General features: G+C 40.2%; 1 protein-coding gene across 3 annotated transcripts in view; it reads right to left on the bottom strand.

The window, feature by feature from the left end:
• Positions 1-16,532, bottom strand: part of LOC122550577 (proton-coupled amino acid transporter 4-like) — a 192,589-nt gene that overhangs the window by 55,109 nt on the left and 120,948 nt on the right. For all 3 annotated transcript variants that reach the window (XM_043691517.1, XM_043691519.1, XM_043691518.1), the window contains exon 10: positions 2,112-2,281. In XM_043691517.1, the coding sequence (XP_043547452.1) occupies positions 2,112-2,281 (170 nt within the window). The remainder of the gene's footprint in view (positions 1-2,111; positions 2,282-16,532) is intronic.

The following is a 16,532-nucleotide window of genomic DNA, read 5'->3' as shown; positions in this document are numbered from 1 at the left end:
TCTAGGTAGCTGTGGGAGTCGGTCGGTTTATAGTAAATATCCGTGTCGATTCGGTCACCCGCGATAGAAATGGAAAAGTCTAGGAAGGGGAGGGAGGAGTCTGAGACGGTCCAGGTGAATTTGAGGTCGGGGTGGAAGGTGTTGGTAAAGTGGAAGCAGAATCAAGATAAAATCCAATCTACTTTGCTGTCATATTTTTCTTTGAAATACAGAATAAATACAGAATAATAATTCTGTACGAATGATACATAAATCCAAAAATGTTATCTTATAGAAAGAATTGATACTGCACAGTAATATGACATTGAGATCATCGTCAAATCCAACAGAGTAATATAAAAATATCTTAGAACTTCAACACTTGAATCATTGACATCCACAGGAAAAAACTTTGAAAAAAATTAAACTCAGAAACCTCAAATAATGGCAGTAGGAAAACTCATTGCTGCTCTGAAAAGGATTTATTTGAAATCAACTTCTGAATCCATCAGTACATGATATACAACATGCACTGTTCTACAGCAGCAACTCAAGAGTATGCCCCTGAGGTAATTTTCAAACCTGCACTCAATATTCGCTCAAGTTCATCATCAAACCTGCCTCTCATAAGTAAAGCTGGAGATCCTTCTAATCAATAACTTTCCTACTCAATATCAAGAATTGCACAATTGTGATCTGGCAACAAATTAAGTTTTGCAAATTTACAAACAAGTTGGGAAAATAATATGACGTAGGAGACATAACAATAAAACTTGTTATATGAGCAGATACTTACATTTCTCACACACTTAAATCTCTCAGAATCTAAATGTGTTGAATCGATGTTAATATAGGAATTTATTTTATGCTGTTATTTTCAGATTAAATCCTAAATACAAGATTTGAAAATGTAGATAAAGTAATGCAACTGCAAAGGAACAGCCTGCAGACAAAAACATTTAACCTTCCAATGTAGATATTAGTAGATATTAAATTCTATTTGTACAAGTGCAGAAAATCTCTTTGTAAACTTGCATTAACACAATGGTGTTAAAACACCCTGCTCATAAACGTGACAACTGAGCATTAGCATGAATTGTTACTGTTCTTATCAACTGCTGCTAGTAAAAAAAAGAGAATCCAAAACTGATCAAGTCCTCCACTTCAAAACAGCCTTCACCTCCAATAATGTTACAGCAGGATGAATTATTCAGTACGGTATACCAGTCATTATTATTTCAACATAAAATATCACAGTACATCAACAAACCTCATGACAACCATTGTGAGCAAAATAAACAAAGGTGATGTAAAGTAAAATGGTAAGTACATCATTTGCTGACATTTGCCTCCTTTTCACAAACTCTGGCACAAAAATATGACACTTCTGTAGATTGGGGTATGAGCTGTTCAAGATCTCATTGTTCCATTGTCCCATTTAGACACTTGCCAAGAAGCCTTCTTACACCTCACTTATCTATAATCAAATTCATGTAAGTTCCAACTTATTTATCATTGTATGAACTCCATTTAATAGCTTTTTGCTTTCCATTTTTAAAGAATAACCTGCAATATTCAGTTAATCCTATTAGTTTTGCAATCATACAATGAAACATGTTTTTTGCCTTTTCTCCCTTCTATGAATTAATGTCCAATTCCCTTGTTTCGATCCAGTTTATCACTTCAATTGAGATGATTACTTTGCAGTCCAACTAACATAATATTCTTCACTAATTTATGTTCCCATGCTGCTAATGAAGAGTCATGAGGCTAAGGAAAATAGACCATCATCAGGATTCTATGAATTTTAAATTCAACTCCTCAACAGTGATGCATAATCTTAGAATTTCAAGAACTCAAAATTACAGAGAATCTGAAGATGCATTATTCCAGAAACAAACTTATTGAGAAATGCCAACAGGCAGTGGCATAACCATCTATTATACAAAATAATTCTCAGCCCGCCTGTAAAAAAGAAATTCTTCTGAAGTTCTAAACAAATTTGTATTCCTAATCTTAAAACAAAACTACAAAATTCAACTTTTGGAGACAACATTCTTTCAATGTTTCAGGCTCTTGCAAACTCTCAATGTATATTTTGAAAATCATTAAATTTCTTTGAATCTACTCACAGGTTAGACAAACAAGAAGAGTCCGGACCACAAGATCACAAAGTAGTTTCCATCTCAGAGGTACTTGTGCAGAAACAGACGGAAGAATGATCTCTGCTGGAACATAGTACTGAACTGTGTAAGTTACCAAGATCCCAAAGGAGTAAAGGATTTTCACCAGCTGGTATAGCCTAAGGAAAGGAGTCATGAGATGTAATAAAGTCACAATGATTTGTAATGTTAGAATGTAACAACATGCTTTTTTTTTGTTACTGCTGCAAATTTATAAGAATCTGTAACAATTTACATCGTGAAATCCAATTATCTAAGAAATAAAACGTAAAATACTTTTAAGATAATCAGGTTTCAAATTAATCACCTTGTTCCTCCTGTTCCCAAGATTGATTAATTAAGCCCCAAGTTCACTTGTTTGTCTTTTAAAAAAAAAATTCTTAAAGTTTTCTTTCGATGAAATTTACACACAAAAGGACACATATTTTATTGTCTTCTCCAATTTTTCCACCTCCAATATTATATACAATATGGCAATGTTGTTCAAGGTGCTATCTAGCGGCTTAGATTACTGCTCTGGAGACACAAGTCCAACTACCATTAGGACAGCTAAATTTAAATGTAATTAACAAAATTGGAATGAAAAGCTAGCCTCAGTAATGATGACCAAGAAACATGTGCATTGTTGTAGAAACTTTTCTGGCATAGGAAAGTCCTTCAGAATAGGATATTTGCCATCCTTATTTGGACTACCTCACATACGACTGCAGACCCACAGCAATGGAGTTGACCCTGAGCTGCTCACTGATACAGATAAGCAAGAACCTCAAAGAATAAAGCAAACAGACCACCCAAAATTAAGCTAAGCACTGGAAGCAACAAAAAGAAACCTTGCCCAGGTGACCCTGTAAAGTTGTCCTTAGTAATATCAGGTGATCTGAGAGAAAATTTGGAAATGTGTGTCTCGGAGACTAGTCAAGAAATAGACTAACATAGTCATACACACCTAAATCACTACTCACAACAAATTTCCCAGGCTCCTCCACCATCAACTCATCACACTGCAACAAGATACAAATGCCCACTGGGAAATATGGTACAGGGAGAGCTCAATCTGTTCAGTATTCAAGGCTTTAAGTGAGCAGATAGGTGATTGCTTGCTACTTTATAAAACTTTCCCTTTCTAAAGTAAAGGCACTAATTTAAACCTCAAATATTGCATTAAATTTATATCTTGACTAGTTAAATTACTTGACATAATGACAGACAGCATCTCAATGATATTTCTAAAACTTAAAACCTAATTAGTTAAATTACACAAAACAAAAATAGCAGAGCAGTTCTAGTTATGGAGACATCGAATTGTACAGAATGGAAACTGACCCTTCGGTTCAACTTGCCCTGCTGACCAGATATCCTAAATAAAAGTAGCTCATATCCCTCTAAACCCTTCCTATCCGTGTACCCATCCAGATGCCTTTTAAACTTCCACCACTTCCTCTGGTAGCTCATTCCACCTTCTGCATGAAAAAAATTGCTCCTTATGTCGCTTTTAAATCTTACCCCTCTCACCTAAAACCTATGCCTTCTAGTTTTGGACTCCCCCACCCCAGGGATAAGACCATGTCTATTTATCCTATCCATTTCCCTCATGTTGCATAAACCTCTATAAGGTCACCCCTCAGCCTCTGACACCCCAGGGAAAATAGTCCCAGCAAACACACACTCTCACGTGCATTCACAAGCACACACTCTCTCTTTCATGCACACACACACAAACGCATAAAAGGCTATGAGGTGCATTTGCATTTGCAGAATTGTATTTGCAGGTACATTCTATTTTGCTCAAAAACCACACAATCAGCAGGGAGTCAATCCATTTAACATTTTATAAATTCATACTTTGGAAATAGAACCAGTCTGACTCAAGGTTGGGATACAGACAGACTCTAACCTTATACCTTTAATGCATTATCTGAGCTGAGATGTCACCACTTTTTACAAAACCTAAGTTATCTCTAGAATGTGACTTAAAAGAAGTTCTGGGATTTACATATTAATGAACTGAAACCTGCAACCCACTGCAAAAGATGAAAGACTTAACAGCAATCTAGGTTTGTTCAATATACTATTTCAGTTGCATGACACTAATCTTTTGCTATAAATTCTGTGTCTTATGATCCTGCTCCACAGCTACCTGATGAAGGAGCAGCACCCCAAAAGCTAGTACCTCCAAATAAACCAGTGGACTATAACTTGGTGTTGTGTGATTCTTAATTTTGTCCAACACCAGCACATCCACATCATGACTGACCAATAAAGGCAAACACACTAAATGGTTTCTTCACAATCCTATCTACCTGCGACTCTACTTTCAAGGAACTATGAACCTGCACTCCTAGGTCTCTTTGTTCAGCAACACTCCCCACTCTACCATTAAGTGTATAACTCCTGTCCTGATTTGCCTTTCCAAAATGCAGCACCTCATATTTATCTAAATGAAACTCTATTTGCCAATCCTCGGCTCATTGGCCCATCAGATCATGATCTCGTTGTACTCTGAGGTAACCTTCGTTACCCACTAGATCTCCAATTTTGGTGTCATCTGTAAGCTTCCGAACCATGCCTCCTATGTTCACATCCAAATCATTTACATAAATGGTGAAAAGCAGTGGACCCAGCACTGATCTTTGTGGCACATGGCTGGTCACAGGCCTCCAGTCTGAAAAATAACCCTTCACCATCAACCTCTGTCTTCTACCTTCGAACCAGTTCTGTATCCAAATGACTGGTTCTCCCTGTATTCCTTGAGATCTAACCTTGCTAACCAGTCTACCATGAGGAACCATGTCGAATGCCTTACTGAAATCCATATAGATCACATCCACCACTCTACCCTCATCAATCCTCTTTGTTACCTCTTCAAAAACCTCAATCAAGTTAGTGACACACAATTTCCCAAGCATGAAGCCATGTTGACTATCGCTAATCAGTTCTTGCCCTTCCAAATTCATGTAAATGATATCCCTCTAGACTCCCTCCAACAACTTGCCCACCACCGAAGTCAGGCTCACTGGTCTATAGTTTCCTGGTTTTTCCTTACCACCTTTCTTAAATGGTGGCACATTGTTAGCCAACCTCCAGTCTTCCTATTGCCCCTCATCTGTGGCAATCGATGATACAAATATCTCAGCAAGGTGTCCAGCAATCACTTCCCTAGCTTCCCCAGTTGATATATTACAGCTGTAACATGTTGGTGGCTCGTGAAAACAAGTGCAACCCATGGCAGCCATATCTACACTAAGTGCCTACAGCTCAAGAAATCTCAGCTCAAAGTTGATATCTTGCAATCAGACACTGCAATATATCAGAGAGTTACTAGACACATTGTATCAGGAGGCAGTCAAAGCCATAGACCAGGCATTTCAGAATTGTTTCATGTGCATGGACAGAAGGGCGTACCAACAAGTGTGGTAGGTGTGGGGATCCAAAAGGTGGAAATGGAGGATGTTCAGCCCTTGCAATTGTCCAACAAGTTAAAGATTCTTGCAACTCGAGGAAAAGAGCAGGGATTGCAGAGAGGTTACGCAAAATGACTGCACTACTATGGTGCAGAGAACCATTTCAGGTGGAGTGTGTAAAGTAATGCAGTTGTACCAGAAAAGAATATAGTGAGACAAATAAGCAGTTGTATGCAACCAACAGCGAGCCCCAAAGTCTTTAGTGCTTGTTCAGTGCCAGGGTGAAGGGCATCTCCTTTACTGGAAAGGAACATGGAAGGAGAATCCAGTTATCAAGCTCTGCAAGGATAACAATGACAAAGGTATAACTAAAAATAAGATTCTGCAAGATAAAAGTAGTTAAATTTCTATGATAATAGTCGCAGTATTGGGAAGAGAGAAAACTGCACAATGAGGATGCCCTTCACCTGAGTCATGCTGGCACCTGGCAAATTATATAACTAGAGCAAAAGAATGAAATAAACTAAGTCAAAATTTAACTAAATAGTGTATACAAGGAATGAAAAAACAAACAAACTGAGGGTGGAATATAATGTGGGAACAATTTATCACATGAACTCAGAAGATTAGACCACTTGGTCCTTCAAGCCTATTTTGTCATACATAATTGATCTAATTACACAACGGTCTGAGATACCGCTAATAATCTTTCACCATTTAAAGAAACTTTTCCTATTTCAATTTGAAAAAGACTTAGTGATCCATGAGCAAAGATTATAAGACCATAAGACATAGGAGCAGAAATTAGGCCATTCAACTCATCCAGTCTGCTCCACCATTTAATTATGGGTGATAAATTTCTCAAACCCATTCTCTCACTTTCTCCATGTAACCCTTGACAATCGAGAACTTATTTATCTCAATCTTAAACACACTGAATGACCTGGCCTTCACAGCCTTCTGTGGCAATGACTACCATAGGTTCACCACTCTCTGGCTGAAGATATTTCTCCTTATCTCGGTTCTAAAAGATCTTCCCTTTACTCTAAGGCTGTGCCCTCGGGTCTTAGTCTCTCCTCCCAATAGAAACATCTTCCCAACATCCACTCTGTCCAGGTCATTCAGTATTCTCTAAGTTTTAATGAGATCTCTCCTCATCCTCTAAATCTCATTGAACATCGACCCAGGGTCCTCAAACCGTTCCTCCTATGTTAAGCTTTTCATTCCTGGGACCATTCCCGTGAACCTATCTTACATGTACAATCTCTAATTCAGAAACAAATGATACTTACATTGCCCTACAAGAGAAACATCTTTTTCAAATTCACTCCATCAAGGCCCCTCAGAATCTTATGCTTCAATCCAGAGTCATTTTCACTTTTCTAAACTCCAGCAGAGCATAGTCTATCCAACCATTCCTCAGAAGGCAACTCACCAATTTCAGGTACTAGTCAAGTAAACCTTGTATGAACTGGTTACAAAGTATTTATACCATTCATGAAATAATGGGACCAATATTATACACAGTACTCCATATGTGGTTTCACAATGCCCTGTTACATGTTGCGTAAGTTGGAAGTGTGATTTTGGAAAAGCACAGCAGATCAGGCAACATCCAAGGAGCAGGAAAATCGATGTTTTGGGAATAAGCTCTTCATCAGGAATCAGTCCCGCTGCCCGAAACAGCGATTCTCTTGCTCCTCGGATGTTGCCTGACCTACTGTACTTTTTCAGCACCACACTCTCGACTCTGATCTCCAGCATCTGCAGTCCTCATTTTCTCGTACATGTCGCTTAACCCCCCCCTATTGTATACAGTTTTGCTTGCACTAACATTCTATCAGCTTTCCTAATTACTTGCTATATTCACATAATAAATGTTTGCAAATTATGCATTAGGATACTATCTGCATCACACCAATCTCTCACCATTCAGATAATATGTGGGTTTTTTTGGTTCTTCTTGTCAATAGACCATTTCATATTCCTTTGCCCGCCACCTTCCCCCACCCCCACTACATTCTATTTATCTATTTTGGTAGGAAGACCAAAACAGCAGAATATAGTTTAAATGGAGAGAGAATGAGATGAACTTAGGTGCTCCTATACACAAACCACAAAATGTTAGCATGTGGGTACAGTACATAATTAGAGTTAGTATAAAGGCAGTGAAGTCTTGCTTCAGCATTTGACAGAGAATTACAACATATCTGGAATATTTTATCCAATTTTAGTCACTTAGGGAATGATATATCTGCAATTTGGAAGCAGCTCAAAGTAAGTTCACTAGGCTGATTCCAATGCTGAAGTAATCTCTACTCAGCAAGGGTTGAGCAAATTTAGCCTATATACCTTTGCATTTAGAAGCAGAAGTGATTTTATTGCAACATATGACTCAGATAGAATGTCTCCTTGTGGGGGAGAATCTAGAACTCAAGGTCACGATTTGAAAATCAAGAGTCTCATATTTAAAGTGCAGATGAATGGTTTTTCACTAACTTTCAAAATTTTTTTTACCAGGAGTAAAAGTAGTGGAGAGTAGTGGAAGCTGAATAGATTTAAGGCCGTATTTGACAGATTTTTTAGTATTCACTTAACAGTACAGAAATTGAGTATGGCTGAGAAAAAGACACTTTGTTCAAGCTTTGTTTTGCACTCATGAGTATAATTTACAAGAATACCAGTTCCCTAGGGAAATCAATTACCTGAGTGTGCAAACTGGTTGACAAGTGAGCATGCTAACCGATTAGCAAGTAACCTCAGTTCACACTCCAATGGGATCATTGAAATAAGTTCAATGGTCCAAATGGACTACTTCCCCCATCATACAATCTTTGATATCCCATCCCAGTGACAGAACAGACCCCATAGAAATGGCAGCACAGGGACACAAGAAGGGGATTCTTGTGCCTCAATGCGAGATACCTACTGCTGAGCAAGGAGGCCTGTGTCAAGTTCAACCTGCTTCAGAGCTGCTTCATAACAGGTCTGAACGGGTTGATTAAAGAATCCAGAGCCAAGTGAGAATGGCTCTGGGAGTCCAAAACATTGACTGCGGTCCCAATGAATTTTCATAGCTTCAAGTCAAACAAGGAAACCTCTCATCAGTCACGACTACCAACCTCCTCCAATGGATGAATCAGTAATGCTTCATTTTGTGCATTACATGGAAGTAATAAGGGCACAAATTGAATTCTGGGCAGGGAGCCTAAACTTCCATAAATGTACTTAGTAGAAACACATCAACCAGGCTTAGAATATATCAACAATTCAGATATAAAAAACCTGGTCCACCTGGTAGAACTGACATAGGCTAAATTCTCATCAATCTTCATCACTCATCTGCAACAATAGTACTGGTAGGACCTACCAACACACAGTGCTTGAAAAGACAAAGTCTTGTTTTCACAACAAGGATCATGTTTGTGTCACTGCCACTGTGCTAAAGAAGACTGATTCCGAACAGATCTAGCAGTTTTAAAGTTGGCATCCTTGGAGTACTGTGGGCCGTCAACAGCAGCTGAGTTGTATCCCACTACAATCTGTAACCTGAAACTTGAGGGCTCCTGTGGGGCAGAGGCAATGTCTCTACTTCTGAGTAAGAATACTCTGGTTCAAGTCCCATCTGCTGCAGAGATGTGCCTTAGCTTCCTTGAATATATTGATAATAAAATACCTAACCCAATAGCCAGAGACTACCCTTGCTGTGCCATTACCATCAAGTCATGGAGATTGAATGAAGAATGGACAGCATGCCAGGAACAGCAACAGACCTACCTAGAAATGGCAGTCAACCTATGGAAGCAAGACATACATACCAAACAGAATCATTAGTCAGAGATAATTGGTCCCACAAGAAGAATGAGATTAAAGCACAACAATCTTGATGCATCCAGTTGTGAATGACGTTGGGCAAATAAATAATAAACAGGAGGAGGATATACTACAAACAATCTATTCTTAACAGTGTCATAGAGGTCTACTGAATAAAAATAGGCCTTTCGGCCCAACTTGCCTATGCTGCCCAGTTTTCATAATTAAACACATTTGTCTGCATTTGGACCATATCCCTCCATACCTATCTCATCCATGCACCTGTCTAAATGTTTCTTGAATGATGAAATTGTAGTTGATTCTACCACTACCTTTGGCAGCCCATTCCAGACACTCATCACCCTCTATGTGAAAAAACTGACTCTCTGGACCTTTTAGTATCTCTCCCCTTTCACTTTAAATCTATGCCCTCTAGTTTTAGACTGCCCTCATGGGACAGGCTGTTGGCCATCTACCTTATCTATGCCTCTCATTTTATAGACTCTGTAAGGTCATCCTTCATTCTTCTACACTCCAGGGTAACAAGTCCTGGCCTATCCAACCTCTGTTTATAACACAAACCTTCCAGTCCAGGTAGGATCCTAGTAAATCTTCTCTGCACTCTTTCTTGTTCAACAATGTTCTTTCTATAGCAGGGCGACCCAGAACTGCACACAATATTCCAAATGCAGCCTCACCAAAGCCTTGCATAGCTGCAACAAGATGTCCCAATTCCTATACTGAATGCTCTGACCAATGAAAGCATCTCAAAAGCCTTCTTTATCACCTTTTACTTGTGACTCCACTTTCAAGGAGCTATGAACTTTTTGTTCTATAACACTACCTAGGGCCCCACTATCAACTGTGTAGGTCCTGCCCTAGTTTGACCAACCAAAATGCAGTTATCTTAATTAAACTCCATCTGCAATTCACTATCCCACTGGCCTAGCTGATCCAGATCTCGTAGCATTCTCAGATAACCAGCTTCACTGTCCACTATACCACCAATCTTAGCATCATCTGCAAAATGCCTCCTAAATTCTCATCCATATCATTTATAAAAATGATGAATAACAGTGGACAAAGCATTGATCTGTGGGACACACTGCTGGTCACAGGCCGCCAATCTGAAAAACAACCTTCTACCACCAAACCAATTTTGAATCCGATCGGCTAGCTCTTTCTAGATCCCATGAGATTTAACTTTACTCAACAACTGAGTGTGACAATAATGCTCCTTTAACAAGGTTATTCTGTCCTTGGCATTTTTCAATAGGGGGTCGTAAAGGCAGGAGTGCCAGTATGCCTCAGAAAGAGGTTATTTTAAAAAATGGCAGGGCAGTGGCCAGTACTCCCAGTTCAGGTTTTTTTTCAAGTTTGGTTTTCTTAACAGGCAGTCAGAAAACTACTGGTAAGAGAAGAGCAGATACAGTGAAAAGAGGCTCCATGTTTCAACAGTGGCCTTGCCTGAACGTTCCCGCTGAAATCTCTCCTGCCTGTAAGAACCTGTGTTTGAATTTATCTTTTGCCAAAGGGTGTATTTATGGGATGTTTTGGAAATTGGAAAGCTTTGATGAGTTAGGTTGAGTCAGTTAAGTTTTTCAAATAAATTATTTTAAATTCTGTTTTTTTTTGTTCATGTTTCATCCATAGTGTTTAAATAAATTCTGTTTTGTTTAAAGCTGGGTGGTTTGACCATCTGCATTACTCCTGGAATATCCACTGTACATCTACCTTTAAAATAAGAAAAAGTTAAGGTGTGGGCTACCTTCTTAAAATGTTTTGAAGGGGGTCTGGCCTGGTCCATAACCTACCACGTGGTACCTTGTCAAAGGCATTGTTAAAGTCCACATAGGCAATGTCTACCGCACTGCCATCTACTTTCTTAGTCACCCTTAAAAAAAATTCATGAGACCTAATTTCTTACATACAAAGCCAAGCTAACTATCCCAAATGAGTACTCGTTTCTCCAAATGCCTACAGATCAGTCTCTCCAGAATACCCTCTAACAAATTACCCACCACAGACATTAGGCTCACCAATCTATAGTTCCCAGGTATTTCCCTGCAGCCTTCCCTAAATAAGGGCACAACATTAGCCATCCTCCAATCTTCCGTCACTTCACCCATGGCTGTTGATGATACAAATATCTCTGCTAGGGGCCTGCATTTTCTTCCTTAGCCTCCCACAAATTCCTGGGACACACTTCATCAGGTTGCAGGAAATTATCTGTCATCAGACGTCCAGCATCTCCTCTTCAGTAATGTGCACTGTCTTCAAGAGGAACCTTGATTATCCAACATTCAATTGTCTGAATACTGGGTTATCCAGCAAGATCGCAAGGTCCCGATGCTCGAATAAACTACCTTACCAAGCATTCGATTGTCTGGAATTCACTTAACCAAACGAAATATTGCCCACCAGTGTCCTTCAGATAAGCGAGGTTCTTCTATATTTATTTCCCTAATTTCCCTGGCATCCATGCCCTTCTCAATAGTAAATACTGACGAGAAATATTCATTTAGTATCTCACCCATCTCTTGTAGTTCCATACACAGATGACCCTGTTAATCTTTAAGAGGCTCTAATCTCTCCTTAGTTACTCTTTTGCCCTTCATGTACTTGCAGAATCTTTTTGGATTCTCCTACACCTATCTACCAAAGCTATCTCCTGTCCCCTTTCAGCCCTCCTGATTTCTCTCTTATAAATACGCGAACACCCTCTATGCTGCTCAAGGAATTCACTCAATCCCAACTGCTTAAACACGTCATATGCTTCCTTTATTTTCTGGCCCTCAAATAACTCATCATCCAGAGCTCTCTACTCCTGCCAGCCTTATCCTTCATTCTACCTGGAACATGCTGGCCCTGAACCCTCATTAACTCACTTATCAGACATCCCTTTGCCTGCAAAAGCCGCCCCCAATCAACTTTTGAAAGTTCCTGTCGAAAACTATAAAAATTAGCCTTGCCCCAATTTAGAACTTAAACTTGTGGACCAGACCTATGCTTTTCCACTGCTATTTTAAAACTAATGAAATTATGGTCACTGGTCATAAATGTTTTTGCACTAACTCTTGCCTCACTTGCTCTGCCTTATTTCTCAAGAAGGGGTCAAGTTTCACCTCTTGTCTAGAAGGGCCATCTACATACTGCAAGAGAAATTATTCCTGAACACGTTAAACAAATTTCTCTCCATCCAAACCCTTAACACTATGACACAGTCTCAGTCAATGTTAGGAAAGTTAAAATCCCCTACGATTCCAAACCTATTCTTGATTTGGAGAGGCCGGTGTTGGACTGGGGTGTACAAAGTTAAAAATCACACAACACCAGGGTATAGTCCAACAGGTTTAATTGGAAGCACACTAGCTTTCGGAGCAAGGAGCGTCGCTCCGAAAGCTAGTGTGCTTCCAATTAAACCTGTTGGACTATAACCTGGTGTTGTGTGATTTTTAACTTTGTAAACCCTATTTTTCTTACAGCTATCTGTGATCTCCTTACATACTTGCTCCTCAATCTCCCACTGACTACTGTGTGTGTGTGTGTGTGGGGGGGGGGGGGGGGGAATGCATATACCACAAAGTGATCTCCCCTTTGTTTATTTCTCAGTCCTACCCATACAGATTCAGTGGACAAACCCTCAAAAACGTCTTCTCTCTGTACGCCATGATGTTCTGCCTAATCAAAGATACAACACCTCCTCCTCCCTTACCTCTCCTTATATCCTTGCTATAGCATCTGCATCCCGGAACATCAATGTACCAGTCATCCCTCTCTCAGCCATATTTCAGTAATAGCTGTAATATCCCTGTCCCATGTACCCGTCCATGCCCTGAGTTCATTTGCTTTACCTGTCAGACCTCCGGCATTGAAATAATGGATGCTCAGTGGCTTATACTACTGTCTCACAGCGCCAGAGACCCGGGTTCGATTCCCGCCTTGGGTGACTGCCTGTGTGAAGTTCGCACATTCTCCCCTGTGTCTGTGTGGGTTTCCTCCAGATGTTCCAGCTTCCTCCCACAATCCAAAGATGTGCAGATCAGGTGTATTGGCCATGTTAAATTGCCCACAGTGTTAGGTGCATTAGTCAGGAGTATATACACAAGGTAGGGGGGTGGGTCTGAGTGGGTTCGGAGGGTTGGTGTGGACTTGTTGGGCCAAAGGGCCTGTTTCCATACTGTGGGGAATCTAATCTAAATGCAGTTTAACCCAGTCTTCCCTTCTTTCCTGCCATGCTCTTGTCTAGTACTGGGATTACCAACACTGCCTTTATTATTTAGCTTGCTCTCATTAACTTATGTACTGTCCTTAACCTTCCCTTTTATTTCCCAACTGCTTTAGATCCCATACCCCCTGCCAGACTAGTTTAGACTCTCCCAGGTAGCTCTGGCAAATTCTTCTACCAATATATTTGTCCCCATCCAGTTCAGTCAGCAGCAGAGAAGACTGTCTGCCTCAACTGATTCAGATGAACATTACATACAAATCCTCATAGTACAAGTATTTGTTCTGTTCTGGGGAAGAGCATTACAAGAGGCCATGAATATAAGATAATCACCAAGGGATTCAATCAGGAATTCAGAACGCAACATTTCATTACCTAGAGAATGCTTACCTACTAGCACAGGGAACGACTGAAATGAGTATTAGGGATAGAATTGAGTAGAAGCCAGGCAAATATCCAAAAGAACAGGGACCAGAGCTTTACAATGGTAGAATCAGATGGGGAAAGATGAGAGAAGACTTGAGCAGAATATATGCAATGAATGCAGTAAATCAAGGGAAAAGAGAAAGCTGAAGCATTTTCAACAAACTTCAACCAGAGCTGGCAAGCTGATGATCCATCTTGGTTCCTGTCCTCACAGATGCTAAGTTTCAGAAAATTTGATTTGATCTTCCCCAGTACAGAACAAATACTTGAAAATATTTCAAGTACTATGAGGATTTGTACGTACTGTTCATCTGAATCAGTTGAGGCAGTTCCACATAGAGTCATAGAGATGTACAGCATGGAAACAGATCCTTCGGTCCAACCCGTCCATGCCGACCAGATATCCCAACCCAATCTAGTCCCACCTGCCAGCACCTGGCCCATATCCCTCTCAACCCCTCCTATTCTCCCTGACCCCAGGGAAAAGACTTTGCCTATTTACCCTATCCATGCCCCTCATTATTTTGTAAACCTCTATAAGGTCACCTCTCAGCCTCTGATGCTCCAGGGAAAACAGCCTCAGCCTGTTCTGCCTCTTCCTATAGCTCAAATCCTCCAACCCTGGCAACATTCTTGTAAATCTTTTCTGAAACCTTTCAGTCACAACATCTTTCCGATAGGAAGGAGACCAGAACTGCATGCAATATTCCAATGTCCTGTACATCCGCAACATGACCTCCCAACTCCTGTACTCAATACTCTGACCAATAAAGGAAAGCATACCAAACACCTTCTTCACTATCCTATCTACCTGCGACTCCAATGATAGCAAGAAAATGCTGAAGGTACTGGCTACTGCAAAAACTATAGACTGTGACAACTTTTTGGCAATAATACAGAAGACCTGAACTCCAGAAGTAGCTATGGGCTTGGGAAAACTGTTTCATCTGAGCTACATTATTGTAACCCAAACATATTCCCAGGTATCCAATCTAATCTCGGCAATTATTGTTCCAAGCATCCAATCTCAATCATTAAGATTACAAAATGTTCAAGCAACATTGCTCTGGAGCTATACTTAATCAGCAACAACCTGCTCACTAATGTTCAGTTTGGATTCTTCCAGGTCCAGTCCTATGACACCATTGAGTCCACAGCTTTTCATCATTTATACAATGGTTTGAATGTGAATATAGGAGGCATGGTTACTAAGTCTGCAGATGACAACAAAATTGAAGATGTAGAGGACAGTGAAGAAGGTTATCTCAGAGTACAACAGGATCTTGGTCAGTTGGACCAATAGGCCGAGGAATGATTGATGGAATATAATTTAGATAAATGTGGAGGTATTGCATTTTGGTAAGGCAAATCAGGATAAGAGTTCTGCATTTAATGATACAGCCCTAGACAGTGTTGCTGAACAAAAGGATCTGTGTTGCAGGTGCATAGGTTCTTGAAGGTGCAGTTGCATTTACATTTAGACAGGGCGATGAAGGTGGTATTTGGTATGCTTACCATCACTGGTAGTGCATCGAATATAGGAGTTGGGATGTCATGTTGCGGCTGTACGGGACATTGTTAAGCCACTTTTAGAATACTGAATTCAATTCTGGCCTCCCTGCTATAGGAAAGATATAATTAAACGTACAAGGGTTCAGAAAAGGTTTACAAGAATGTTGGCAGAATTGGAGAGGCTGAATAGGCTAAGGCTTTTTTCCCCTAGCGTGTCAGAGGCTAAGAGGTGATCTTGTAGAGATTTATAAAATCATGACAGGCTTGTATAGGGTGAATAGCAAAGGTTTTTCCCAGGGGAGGGGAGTCCAAAACATGGGGTTATAGGTTTAAGGTGAGAGGGAAAAGGTTTAGGATCATAGAATCCCTACAGTGTAGAAACAGGCCATTTGGCCCAAAAGGTTCACACCAACCCTCCAAAGAGTAACCCACCAAGACTCATTCCCCTACCCTATTACTTTACATTTACCCGTGATTAATACACCTAACTTACACATCCCTGAACACTATGGACAATTTAGCATGGCTAATTTACCTAACTTGCATATATTTGGACTGTGGGAGGTAACTGGAGCACTTGGAGGAAATCCACGCAGACACGGGGAGAACATGCAAACTCTACACAGGCAGTCCTCCAAGACTGGGTCTGAGCCCAAGTCCCTGGCGCTATGAGGCAGCAGTGCTAACCACTGAGCCATCGTACTGTCCTAATAGGGACCCAAGGGGTAACTTTTTCACACAGAGGGCAGTTCGTGTATGGAATAACCTGCCAGAGGAAGTGGTGACAGCCAATACTTTTAAAAGGCATCTTGATGGATGCATGAATAGGAAGGGTTTACAGGATATTGGCCAAATGTTGGCAAATGGGACTAGATCAGTTTAGAAATATCTGGTTGACATGGACAAATTGGATCAAAGGGTCTGCTTTAATGCTGTAAAACTTTATGACTATCAGCAAAATAAGTAACTGCAGAAATAAAGCAAGAGTGA

Source organism: Chiloscyllium plagiosum, chromosome 6 (assembly GCF_004010195.1).
Source record: "Chiloscyllium plagiosum isolate BGI_BamShark_2017 chromosome 6, ASM401019v2, whole genome shotgun sequence".
In the NCBI taxonomy this organism is placed as follows: Eukaryota; Metazoa; Chordata; class Chondrichthyes; order Orectolobiformes; family Hemiscylliidae; genus Chiloscyllium; species Chiloscyllium plagiosum.
The sequence above is the reverse complement of the archived record's forward strand: the minus strand, read 5'-3'. Positions and strand labels throughout refer to the sequence as shown.